At 41.3% G+C, this 13,408-nt stretch overlaps 1 protein-coding gene across 3 annotated transcripts; it reads right to left on the reverse strand.

The window, feature by feature from the left end:
- Positions 1-6,408: 6,408 nt before the first annotated feature.
- adpgk (ADP-dependent glucokinase) lies at positions 6,409-12,317 on the reverse strand. Of its 3 annotated transcripts, none has more exons than XM_039017169.1 (8): positions 12,151-12,317; positions 10,292-10,517; positions 9,912-10,137; positions 8,801-8,863; positions 8,449-8,569; positions 8,067-8,263; positions 7,856-7,954; positions 6,409-7,615 (listed from the first exon to the last, which is right to left on the reverse strand). In XM_039017169.1, exons 2-8 carry the CDS (start codon positions 10,501-10,503, stop codon positions 7,049-7,051), a joined length of 1,485 nt encoding a protein of 494 aa, XP_038873097.1. In that variant the 5' UTR covers positions 10,504-10,517; positions 12,151-12,317; the 3' UTR covers positions 6,409-7,048. The 3 variants fall into 3 exon arrangements, with proteins under 3 accessions (XP_038873097.1, XP_038873099.1, XP_038873098.1); XM_039017171.1 differs by having other exon boundaries at positions 6,409-7,612; positions 12,151-12,316; XM_039017170.1 differs by having other exon boundaries at positions 12,223-12,292.
- Positions 12,318-13,408: the final 1,091 nt, after the last annotated feature.

A 13,408-nucleotide genomic window follows, 5' to 3' on the forward strand; every position in this document is an offset into this window, starting at 1 on the left:
CAGATTATGGAGTCAACAAAGTTTAAGACAAATTCCTGATTTCCTCACTAAAATTCTAAGCATCTCACTGACACACACAAAAAAACATTTGATCTCTAAAATTCACAGATTATTTCCCCACATATTACACATCTACTTGTACTGGAAAAATGGATTTCCATACTCTGCTAATCAACAAACAATGTATGTACATATGGAGTATTTTGTGTATAACTGCCCCTTCAAATTATAGGGAGGGGGGGGGGTTAAAATGGTCATACCAAGGATCATTTAGCTATTTGATATAGAATTTTAGGTATCAATATATAGCAATTTTTTTGGAGGAAACTTACTGCTTACTTACTGCCCATAGCAACGCATTGAATAACAGATTCAGACTCAAAAGGATTTTTTTTTATGTACCCATATATAACCCCTTTTTTGGCACTAAACTACTTCCATATATATTTCCACAAACATTTAACCCCATAGAGTCGATGTCCGCGCCCCCGCGGAAATCTAATCAACATAATAAAAACATACCCATCAAAATCCGTCTGTTTTAAACTAGAGATGTTTTTTTGTTGTTGCATGGGCTGCGTCTCAATCCACCGCATATGCCAATGACAGCCTTCCGCATCTGCGGGGGAAGGTGGCCGGGCTACAGCAGCGTTTGTCAGACCATGAGACATACCGAAAATCGGTTTTCTCACAAACATCTGTAATGTCCGAACGGTTTGGCCTACAAACTAATATGACCACTCTATGGAAAGGTGAGACTCTCACGAACGTGTTGGTTGTTTTGCTCTAGGACGCCCACAAACCTCACAAAACTTGTCTGAAGGTAGCCCGGTACCAGTTGAAGTAACCTTCAAAAGGAGGTCTAGTTGTTAAGTTGCAGTGTTTCCGCCTAATGAGCTAGCATAACTCTTGCTAACCTTTACAGTAAGACATGGGTGTTAATATGAAATTACATCAAATATAGTCTCATTTTAAAGTGCTGAAAACTCAGTAGAGCCACAAGTGACTAAACTAGACACGAACAAGGCAGAATGTTTCTTTAATGATACCTGGTAAATACTCAATTATCTTTGGAAAATTAGTAGTAAATAACCTATGCTCGCATCTACATCTAGCCACTGCACCTTGAATATTGTTGTTGGTGGTAGTATCTGTAAGCAGGAAGTAACCATGATATGTATGACGTCATATTGTCGACAAAAATGTGTGAAACCTACTTATGCATATAAAGGTGTGGGTGATGGCAGCTACGCCCAAATTTGATCATAGCTCCATCCAAGGGGCAACATCCTCAATGATGAGTGTCAATCAAACGGTAGGATGTGAATTTATCGAACAAAAACAGATGAAATCTGCGAAGGAAGTAGAGGCATATGTCTCACCAGCCTCAGAAGAACGCCCTGAAAACCCTAGCAACTCTCGAACTGTATTACCAAACCATTGTACCTAACAAATTCACTGCAATGAAAAGGAATAATCAATTTCTTACTAAATGCATATTTACAGTCACTATTTCAACACAAAGCTGTCAAAGAAGACTGGCACATTCCCATGATCATACAATAAGCAGTAGCTTGGTCAAGCAGACGATAGAATTAGGAATTAGAATACTAGAATGGACATGAACCTGACAGTATAAAAGATCAGCCACTTTGGTAAGGGAGTTGGTCAACCATGGTCAGCCAGTGCTGTGATAAGAGCAGGGGAAGCTGTTGAGGGGAGGATGGTTTCAAACACCTGGAAAACCAGGTGTTTGATACCATTCCATTCAAGCCATTACTATGAGCAGGTCCTCCCCATTTAAAGTGTCACCAGCCACCACTGGATACACGACTGTGTAAAACAATGATTTGAAGATTATCTGCACTGTATGTTTGCTAGCTAGCCAACCAGTTTTAGTGGAATGATTCCATAAATGTTTTCTAATGAATATTCCAAACAAACAATGCAGTCAATCCACAGCCATACACTGTCTGAAATCAGTTGATGATAGGACTTAGACACATTGTAAATACAAGTACTCATATAATAACTCACAGCTTTCCAAAAAAACTAAAATGTAGACATTTATGGTCGGTTTACATATTTTAGAGGTTATTTATACAGAACATTTGTATAAAACCTGTATAAACTGTATTTATAATTATGACAGTCTTTTAGGTTGACAATTCTATTACACAATTTCTGATATCGCATGCCTTTTATTTTCCTGCATAAGTACAAGCAGGAAACGTATCACCTATGCCTCTTCTGCCATTCATTCGAAATAGATGCGGTAAAAGGTAAACCGTACTCGACCAAAACAATGGAATTGCCATGGAAACGCGTGGGGGGAAACATCCGAGTCTCCTCATTGACCCCCAGCAACATTAGTCTACATTTAGGCAATTGTTTATATGTGTATTTCACACTATGTTGAGGTAAAAATCTGAATATAATGCTTGTATGGATGCCAACCCCAACACATGTCAGTCATCGTTACCAATCAAGTGCATTACAGTTAAAAACGACCCGCTACCATCAATGATTTCTCTATGCTAACCAGTTTCTACGAACGGGAGTTAGCATTTAGCAGTCACTTCTTCTAAACCTGAAAAGGGACAGCTTCTACATGCAGCAAAACAGCCAAATGTATCAAAATCGGACTCAAGTAAGCACATTGTGGGCCTGTTACAATGCATAAATCATGACGGATTTGAAGAATCTCCAAATTGTTAGACTAGATTTGTTGATTGTGCGCCATTCTGGTCAATGGAACGGCTGCGTTCAATTACCATTAACCCCTTTCCCGCAACTAAAGTGGTTTGGATTTCTCCCTGACCAAAATGGCCTCCATTATCGTACCATTATGGAACTTTGAGGGTTCATGACATAGGCTCTTTCTAGTAATTTAATAGGATCTATATGAAGCAGACTGACCGCTATGCTCACCGTTTCATTTAAGTGAAACAATGTGACCTATCATAAGCTTTGTCTGGTTCCACCAGGCTAAGAAAGCAGTGAGATTCGAGACAAATAAGTTCTGCATAGCTTATGATTGCTCTGTTTTGTACCATCCCAATTCTCAGTTTCGCGGCAACAAAGCAAAAATGTACGTTGGGCATCAAAACAAAAAATATTATTTCCAGTTCTTTTTAGCAGTGGTACAAAACAGAGCAATCATAAGCTATGCAGAACTTATTTGTCTCGAATCTCACTGCTTTCTTAGCCTGGTGGAACCAGACAAAGCTTATGATAGGTCACATTGTTTCACTTAAATGAAACGGTGAGCATAGCGGTCAGTCTGCTTCATATAGATCCTATTAAATTACTAGAAAGAGCCTATGTCATGAACCCTCAAAGTTCCATAATGGTAAGGTAAGTGATGTTTGAGCATGGATGGAGCGTTCAAATACTTTTAAAATGGATCTTTCCTCTACTTAATTACTCAAGGTCACAAATGATGTGAAACCAATAAACATGACGTATACCAAGAAGTAGAAATAATGGGCTCCATCAGTTATAGTATACCAGGAATTATTAACATGTTGAATTGCCCATATGGCATGTCCTACATAGGATAAACAAGACAGCCCTAAATCTTTACAAAATAGCTGGGGGGAAAAGTAGCAACTCTGAAAATTAATATTATGTAGTATTCTATTGCTTGACTTTACATAGTGGCTGGACACCACACAATCTGCACTTGATGCAGTTGTGAGTCAAGGATGGGCTTGGAATGCTTGTGTACGTCCGCCATTGTGGACTGGAGATTAACATAGTACTTTCCGGCTGCGAGGTGGATGTCCTGACAGCAGCAGAGTAGACTACACAGCCGTAGAAGTACATCTTTGCATTATTCATTGTATCATTCAGTCAGACTGGCAGAAGCTAGAGCAAGCAGCTAGCCAGAGGACAACAGCAAAGTACTAGATCGTACTCTCATCAGATGTGCTGAAGCACTACTGGGTCTGCAGGCTTCATCACAGTCTGCTGTGTGCAATGTCCAACAGCACCCTGTCAGTAACAATCCGGCTTTGTAGGAATTTTAACAAGGGGCTTCATTAGTTGCAGTGTAACAGGTATAATTTCCATGTTTACTTGTCCATGTGGCATAACCTACATAGGGCAAACAAAATGGTCCATGTGGAACACCCTACATAGGGCAAACAAAACAGCCCTAAAGTTGATCAAAATAGCTGAACAAAAAGTGACAATTCACAATAATATGAAGTATTTCATTGCCACACTTCACCCCTCACAGTCTGCTTGACCCAGTTGTGAGTCAAGGATACAGATGGGCTTGGAATGCTTGTGTACGTCTGCCATTGCGGACAGGAGATCCAAATATTATTTCCGGCTTAGGTGGATGTCATGACAGCTGTAGGAGTACAGCTTGTGTGCTACTGGCATTCAAAGTATTCAAACAGACAGTGACAGGGCAAACAGCTAGCCAGAGGACAGCAACCACGTACTAGAATAGATAGCAGTCTCATCAGATGTGCTAAAGAGTTACTACTGCAGCGTTTCCCAAACTCGGTTTTCGGGACCTCAAGGGGTGCCATCTTGGTTTTTTCATTTACACTACACAGCTGATTCAAATGATCAAAGCTTGATGATTAGTTGATTATTTGAAACAGGTGTGTAGTGATAGAGAAAAAAACAAAACGTGCACCGAGTTTGGGAAACCCAGTTTGGGTGAGCAGCCTTCCCTGCTGTGCGTGTCATAGGACATGTCAGTCACAACCCTTCCTACTGCACTTTGTGGGTATTGAACAGGTCCTATCATCTGCGTAAGATGGAAACTTGTAAAGGCTCCGTTAAAAAGGGGACACTTTAAGCCTGAATGAAGCACTGAACTATTACCCCTTAATTTCAGTAATAAGTTATAGCGCCAACCAACCCAAAATAATATTTGTTTTTGCTTCATCACTGTTTTCATTGATGGATTAAATGTATTCATTTGGCCAAATGAAAACTAAATGACCAAATCCCCACAGAAAACTGTCTGGGTGCTTAACCTCTAGCTCCTGCCCCAGTTTGCACAGGTGTTGTATTGATTGTAATGAGGGGATGTAGTTGTGAGATTTTTTACATTCAGCATCACTATGTCAAGGGAAATATAGTATACGTTTTGAAAACATAGCTTGTCCAGAAAAAAGTGGTCTCTTGGCTCAACTTACCCTAAGTGGGTAATTGGGTGATGGTGCTGGTAGGGCAATGTTTAATTCATGGATGGGAGTGTGGTATATTGTATATTTTAAATGTATGCCTACATTGATATAGATCTCTCTGTTCAATACTATTCAATTTCTTAAGCAGTTGTCTGGGACAGGGAAGTAGTTTTGATGTGCCAAATCATAGGCATGTTCTCTGTATTTGAGGCTACTAAGCCCATAAAACTAGTCCGCAAGATTCTTGATCTGTTTAGCAAGTCAGACTTGATGTCGTCAGATAAGACCTTGGTCACATTCCCCTGATCAGACATTGCATGCATTAACCAATGTTTGCATACCACATCATCAACTGTGTCATTGACTGACAGATTGCCATAACATGTGTATATAGCTGATATATATAATACCTATCCAGATCTGCCAGGCAGCAGCAACGCCTGTGCAGAGGAATGAGCCTTGTGTATGCCTGGTGGTTATTGATATAGTTATATCAATATTAGCACGTAAAAGCTTTTCCACCACCATTTCTCACATAACACATTTTATAGACACAAAAAGATCCCACCGTGTCTGGCATATTTTGTTTTGTCGACATTTGGAAAGTCTACCAAGAAATATGGTTTTCCATCAGGACTGTCAAAAAATGTTTTATCCAACATGTATTTTACTCGCATAAAAACGTTATAGTACCTCTTCAGTGTCATTCAGTAAAAAAAAAATATTCCATTGCTGCTGCTGCTTGAATGGACTTCTTCCCTTCCTTGGCTGCTCTCAAGAACCTCAAGGGGGGGCTAGACCCCTGCTTGTTTTACGTTTGTATACACGTGGCATGATGTCTGCGCTGTAACAATAAAAATACACCACTCGAGTTCATATGCATGACACCTTGCTAAAATACTATGCATAAAACTAACAAAATAATCATAATTTGTATGGGGTATGGTAGTGATTGGTTCAATTTACCCCGAGGCAAACACTAGCCCATATTAGCCCAAACACTAGCCCATATACTGTAGCTACAAGAATGCACTTTAATGCTAGGTTTAGGACCTCATATTGCAGCTTATAGAAACGGCAACTGATGTATAAAACAATCTACTTTGGTTTAGATACAAACATGAAACCTATAACAGAAATGAATTTGACTGTGAATTTTTTTTTTTTTACCCTTTGGACCACTTTTTCCATGTGGTTTCTTTCTTCCTTCACAGACTCCATGAAATTATGACCTCTTCCTAAATATTTGGTCACATGATACACAAAATGTATAGTTTCCTAGAAACAAGGGGTGGCTCAACTAACCACTTGGCTCAACTTACCCCACTTTCCCCAACTATAGTGCTTGGATGAGGGAGCTTGTTCTGAACAGGGTCAACAAGAAAAGATTATTGAAGGAAATTGAACTAAGACTCAGCGAGATGATGTGAAAATAAACTTCCAAAAGAGTGTGATGCAAGAGGCTGAACTCATTGGCACTGTTCAGCATCTGCATATGTGCACAGGAGTTTGCTCCTCTATTGTGCAGCATGAAAGCTCAAACTCTGTCTGAAATCGCACCGCTACTTATGGAGACCATATCGCTGAATATTTTTCCATTTCCCCCCCCTCCAAACCGAACTGACAAGCAGCTTTGGCATTGTCTTTGTACACAAACATTTACATTGAATTTTCACAAGGCAAATGAAATCAGAGGTAACCCAGCACAACTCATTGGAGTTACAGAAATGGCTTAAACTGTGCCCAGTGCAAAATACTTAGCTAACCAAGGATCAGAATTTCAACCCAAGAAAAAGCTACAGTACAGGTAAAGACATCACTGGTTGGTTGGGGTTGGGGAGATATGGTGCACACCACCATACAATAAAAGAACAAGAGTGTAACAAAAAAGGACCTCACAAAAATGGCAGCTGTGGCCTGAGCTCAGAGTATACGAGCCCCTCTGCTGAGATGGCGTCCCCCAGCCCTACTGTCCGGATTGGCTGCTTGCAGACCAGCACGGGTGCAAGGTGAAAGGTCACGTTGCCACGGTGCCAAACAGTGACAGGCTCAGTTGGGTTCAGGGACAACTTCTCTCTAGGTTCGCCATGGGAACTGTGGAACTCCAGCGGAGCTCTAAGGACCACCTTACTGGCATCTATGCTTTGGAGGCCGCAGGCCTGGATGCTGGCCACACGGGCCCCTGCTGCCACGGCGGCCACCTGGTTGGCCCAGTGCCCGTCCACAGTGGCAAGGACATGGTACGCCAGAGTGTGAAAGTGGATACGCGTGAGGTCAGCCTCCGACTCGGGGTCACTGCGTCCATGCTGCTCAAGGACCCACAGGAGGATGTCACTGACTCGGCCTACATCCGGTATGCCCCCCCAGGAGGCCAGCTCAGCGTGAGGCCCTGTGCCGGCCTGGGAGAGGAAAAGTAGCTCCTGCTCATTCAGCCCGATGGATGTCACTATGGGCATGACCTGCTAACAGAACACAACACCAAATCGTTTATTGTATGCATCAGCTCCAATACATGACTTTATTACGCAGCGCTATAATCCACTTTAAATTGACATCACCTATTTTGACGACATCACGTACAAAGATGATCAAATTTGATAGAAATCCCAATTTTAACCAGACAGTGCCTTTAAAAAAAAAAAATAATAATATTGAGTTCTGCCAAACTTGTATTTTAGTTACTGTTAAACCTACACCTTTACCTCTTGCATGATGCTGTTCATGTAGTCTTTGTCAGTCATGCTTGCCAGCTCCAGGTGGACGGGGACCGCGTTGCGGACGTCAGAAATGGCCGCCACTGCCTGAAAAGGTATCAAGCAAACCATCTCAGTCTATACAAAAGTTTAACAAAACTCTGGCGAGAACCCTAAATGCGCTATACTATTGTGCTGTTGTTTGTGCTTTGCTACGGACCTCTTTGAGCCTTTGCTCCCACATCTGCCTCCCCTGGCCCTCCATCATGTGCAGACCGGACAGGACCACCAGGTCTGGCTGGAACTCATCCAGGCTGGCCACGAACATCTCCAGTGCTCTCATCTCCCCATTGGACACGTCATGGGAGAAGATGAAGCGGTTGGCTTGGGGAGCCCGTGTCGCACCCCACTGCTCCCCTAGATAGAGGCAAAAGGACAGACTTATGCATTTTCTACAAATATTTTGATAGTGGCCGACAGTGTAGTTAGGCTACCTGAGGTAAAGAAATACAAATAAGGAATGTGTTTCCATTAATCACCTAGCTATTAAAAGCTTATGAAACCTATTTTTAGTTGTGGTTCAGGTTGCCTTTGGTCCTTACCTGCTTTGTACTCCAGAATTAGGTGATATTCATCAGTCTCCTGCAAGGACTCGGGGGGGACAACGATTTGCTCATCCAGCATCTCGTGTAGTTTAGGCCCAACAGGCCCACATAGCAGAACCTATTAAAGGCAGAAACCTCCACCGTCACTGACTTCAGTAATATAGACGTAGGGGACATTTCAAAAGTTAAGCAATGTCCTCAATTCCTTTTAAACAAACTGCCACAGTTTCTCTGTGCCAAAAAAACACAACCCTGTGCAGATAACCATTCAACAGTGGTTGAACAGTAGAAATGGTACAAAATGTGTGCATTCTAGTGAGGAGTTTAGAGATTAAAAGTGCCAACCTACCATCAGCTGAGGGTATGTGGCAAGTTTCTGTCCAATGAGAGCAGCATTTCCTCCAACATATAGCTAATTAGTGAGAGAGCGAGGGAAAGAGAGAGCAAGAGATGAAAAATGAGTTGAGGTTTATCAGTGAGTCTGATAGAAAATGCCATCATAATAACCACAATTGCACCAAGAAATAGCCCAGTAGTGAAATTATTAATTACTGTTGATCATGTAGAATTAAATTTGACACAGACACTCAAACCTCTCTGGATGGAACCTTTATTCAAAAGGAAAAGTGCTTCGTCTTCAGGGGGGTGAAGCCAATTACAGATGCCAAAAATACATGTGATATCAAACTTTCAGGGTGAGCTTGAACTGATTTTTTCAAATAGACCTACAACTTTATCAGTCTGTCTGTGGAGACATAATTCCTTTGTCTGCTTTGCTCCCAACCTCACTTTTTGTTTTGCCAGTTTATCTTCCACGTTTTATTGCCTGGTTCAGAATTTGACCCAGTAATCTTCCAGCTACTTGTCCCCACTCTCTAACCTCTTGACTACCTACTGCCCCTTCACCTATTCAATCATGTTGGATTGGTGATGATTACCTCAAGTACAGAAAGGATGATGCATTTCAAATGGATACAAAAACTTGAATTAGGCTAAGTTGGTTTCTGTTAGTGTTAACTATCTGATGTATAGACCATGAGAGTGTGAAACCAAACTAAGGGTTGGGTGATATATTGTTGATCTGACCATAGGAAATCCTTCTGATACTGTTTTGCTTATACTGCTGATATTTTAGTTTCACTCATTTAGCTACAGGATGAGGCTTGATCAAGAATAGATATGAAGTGTATGCTATCTAACAGTTTCCTGTTATTGTGGCCAACTGAAATTCACAAACACTGTTCAGCTCTCATAGTTGATGAATAACCATCAAAAACAGGGAATCCGACAATCCTGTCATGTCAGATCAGTGATCAGCAGTTGCTATATCCATTTTTGGACTCATAAGTTAATGATATGTACCCGTTGATTCTTGAAGAAAATAACTTATATAACCTTGTTTCAGGATCATAGCTTTGAAGACCCTGATATAAAAATGGGGAGAAACACTGTTAACTTGCCTGAGCACCAGGGTACTCTGCAGCGGCCCGTGCAATCCTCTGGAAGACCTCTTTGTCGGTGAAGAAACGCTCCGCCGCGGACCCCCTCTCCATGTAGTGGATGAAAGCCTCTTTCAGTTCCTCTTTAGAGTGTAACACTTCATGGTCACGGCCCATCCCAGGATCCACAGCCAAAGCCTGTAGCAGCCCTATCCCCGACACCACAACATCCACACATGCATTTACCCTAAATGGAGGAAGCCAGAGAAAAAGTAAACACGCCGAATACGCACTACCATTTCACTTGGGAAGTTCCGTGTTTTGTTGGATGAATGATGAAAACCAAAACAGCAAACTCTAAATCATGACATCATGAATGCTTAGTTGTCTCTGAAACTCACCCTACTGCCACTCTGCCCCACTGACTGGCGGGGGCAGTTATTAGGGTCTCCCAGGCAGTGGAGATAACCTGCTCCAAGGTTGGGTCGCCCTGAGTGGATGGATGAGGCAGGGACAAGTACTGGAGAACTTGTTCAGGCAGCTCAGGGTTGGTGTGGTAGAAGTATCCAACGGCCAAGGCCAACAGGGCAGCTACCGCAGCCTTCCGCCACATGTTTTCTCAGACTTCTGAAATATGAGTGCAAACACACACATGCATAATACTACTGTAATGATACCTGCTAAATGTACACAAGTCTTCCTGTCTGTCATTTTGCAACATATGATGCTAAGTTTTGCATTGTAAATCAAATCACATTTTATTTGTCACATACACATGGTTAGCAGATGTTAATACGAGTGTAGCGAAATGCTTGTGCTTCTAGTTCCGACCCTGCAGTAATATCTAACAAGTAATCTAAGAATTTCACAACAACTACCTTACACACACAAGTGTAAAGGAATGAATGAGAATATGTACATAAAAATATATGAATGAGCGATGGCCAAACGGCATAGGCAAAATGCAGTAGATAGTATAGAGTACAGTATATACATATGAGATGAGTAATGTAGGGTATGTAAACATTATATAAAGTGGCATTGTTTAAAGTGGCTAATGATACATTTATTACATCAATTTTTCATTATTAAAGTGGCTAGAGATGAGTCAGTATGTTGGCAGCAAAATGCATAATACCTGCAGTATTTCTGTATTTTGAAAGATATCTTAAACTTGATTGCTGACATGAAAAACATTTTTTGGGTCTATATATCAAGAATGGACTAATGAGACAAATTTGGCTGCCATTTCCTGGTTCCGAAGATTCTAATAGTTCGCCTAATTTAAGTTCTTGACAAAGCAAGTATACTGTAGAAAATCATTGTACCATCTAAACCGCTATGAAATATTTTCAATAATCAAAAATATTGTATTTTCAGCGGTTTGGAGCTGGTGTACAAAAGTAAGACGCAAAAACTAAACTTACGAACTGGAAGCATAGAATAGCGCACATAATACAGATCTGACGCATCTTAGACGTACTTTCAATGGGAATTACAGCTCTATAACTCACATTTCTATTCGAATTTGGTCGGGTCGCCCAAAAAGTTACATATTGTAACTTTAACAACCTACTATTTTTTGTGTGCGCGAAAATAAACCTGTCTGAAAATGTAATAAGCAGTGGAATTGCAATGGATATGCACAAGATTCTCACATACTGACAATTAACTAGTTAGCTGATGGGCGAAATGACTTTACAGCTATCAAGGTTAACAGGCTGAATCATGGTAGCTAGCTAGCATCAAAGTTAAACAGGGTGATGTGTCATCATTGCATTAACTTCCATATTATTAGTAGCTAGCTAACTTTAGTTATCCATTCGTAAATCACTTTCAGACACGGCTAGTATGGCAAAATAGGTTATAATTAGGACGAACGGCTAGCTAGTTACCAATGAAGTTGTTGACGAGTATCAAATGTTAGCTAGCTTGATCGGATAGCTCTGGGTCTAACGTTACCGTTGCTGAGCTGGCTAGCTCACGCACTCCAATGCAGCTAAAAAGCTACAAAAAAAACATGTTTCTAGTAAGCTAACGTAATGCCTCCACGGTTTGGTAACGTTATACCCAACATACTGACAACCACTGTCAAACTTGCGTTATCTCCATTCAAACATTGCTAGTTTGCTAGCTAGCATTATCAGCTAGAAGTACGTTAGCATCCTATCAAATATATTTGTTAGCTAGCTGGCTAATTTAGCCAGCTTGCTTGACAACTTTTAAGACAGACCCAATCAAAAACAAGGTTGGTAGCTACCTGGATAGCTGACTTATCTACGATAGCTGGAAACAACTATAGGCTTGTCTGGGGGGGGGGGAAATTACGAACCAGGATAAATTGGGTTGAAATTAGGGTTTTTCTGTAGTGTAGATGATGATGTCCTGGAACTTGGTGTTCAGATCTCTGAGGTATAAAGACAGTTCAGACCCGGCGCCACGTCTGAACTCAAGGACAGAGCAGTAGGGGAGAGTGGGGTAAATTAAACCACCCTTGTTTCGGCTTCTTCTTGTGAATTCCCGACAGACTAGACACTTTTTGGATTATTGCTGCATTTCTCAGTTCTCAAAGTGAATTCCACATTGTGACAAAACCAACAAATAAAGGGGAATTGGAAAAACTTACATTGCACCACCATCTAACCCTGCATCTATACACCATCCACCAGGGGTGCAACTTTGGTTTTAGAAGTGGAGGGGACATAACATTATTATTATGTTTTTAATTTTATATCCAGTCGGATAAACACTCCACACAGCCTACCCGGACGCTTGGAGGCATCCGCATGGTCCTAAAGCACACCAATGCCTAGTTTTGTATCACATTCCAATGATAAAACTGGTGGGGGGATGCAATTTCAAAATGTGGGGGGGCATGTCTTCTCCCGTCACCAGTGAAAGTTGCGCCCCTGCTACCCCCCCCCCCCCCCCCAAAACCAACCACCTTATCCCATTTCTTGGCCCTAAACAATCCTACACAATCCTACAGAAGGATGGAACTCCTTCTCTCAAAACTTCCTGTAGATATTCTGCACAAAAATTTCTCACACCCAAATATTTTTCTGCTGCTGCAACTCCCACATCTATCTTCTGGGATTTCGGCTCCATCAGTGTAGTGATGTTTGTCATGTAAAAATCTTCCCAATCGTTCTGATTGTGACATCATGTAAAATTTCTCACAACATGCACATCTTTTTGTGTGGATGGCTGAGCTCCTGTGGATGTCTCTCTCTGGACCTTGAAAAACTCTTCCGTATGAGTGGTGATGAAGGCCAAATATAAACCTAGGCAACAGTACCACCATGTGGCTGTCGCCTACCAGTGAACGTCTGACTGACGTGATACCAATGCCTTACTAACTTCTGCGTGAAGCCTGCGTGTATCAAATTCCCTACCATTGAACGTGTAACTAACATGTCGTCATACCAATGCTTTAATAACATCTGCAAGTTAATAAGTTATAAGGTGCATCGTTTATATTTATTTTAATTAAATCTCAACCATAAATGTTAGAAACG

Source organism: Salvelinus namaycush, chromosome 21 (assembly GCF_016432855.1).
Source record: "Salvelinus namaycush isolate Seneca chromosome 21, SaNama_1.0, whole genome shotgun sequence".
Lineage (NCBI taxonomy): Eukaryota > Metazoa > Chordata > Actinopteri > Salmoniformes > Salmonidae > Salvelinus > Salvelinus namaycush.

Excerpts from the sequence above, each read along its gene's own strand:
- adpgk (XM_039017169.1), bottom strand. The coding sequence starts at position 10,503 with ATGTGGCGGAAGGCTGCGGTAGCTGCCCTGTTGGCCTTGGCCGTTGGA. Across the intron at positions 8,864-9,911 it reads CAGAGTACCCTGGTGCTCAG|CTATATGTTGGAGGAAATGC; the intron begins GCAAGTTAACAG and ends CTCACTAATTAG. Across the intron at positions 8,264-8,448 it reads AATTCTGGAGTACAAAGCAG|GGGAGCAGTGGGGTGCGACA; the intron begins GTAAGGACCAAA and ends GCCTCTATCTAG.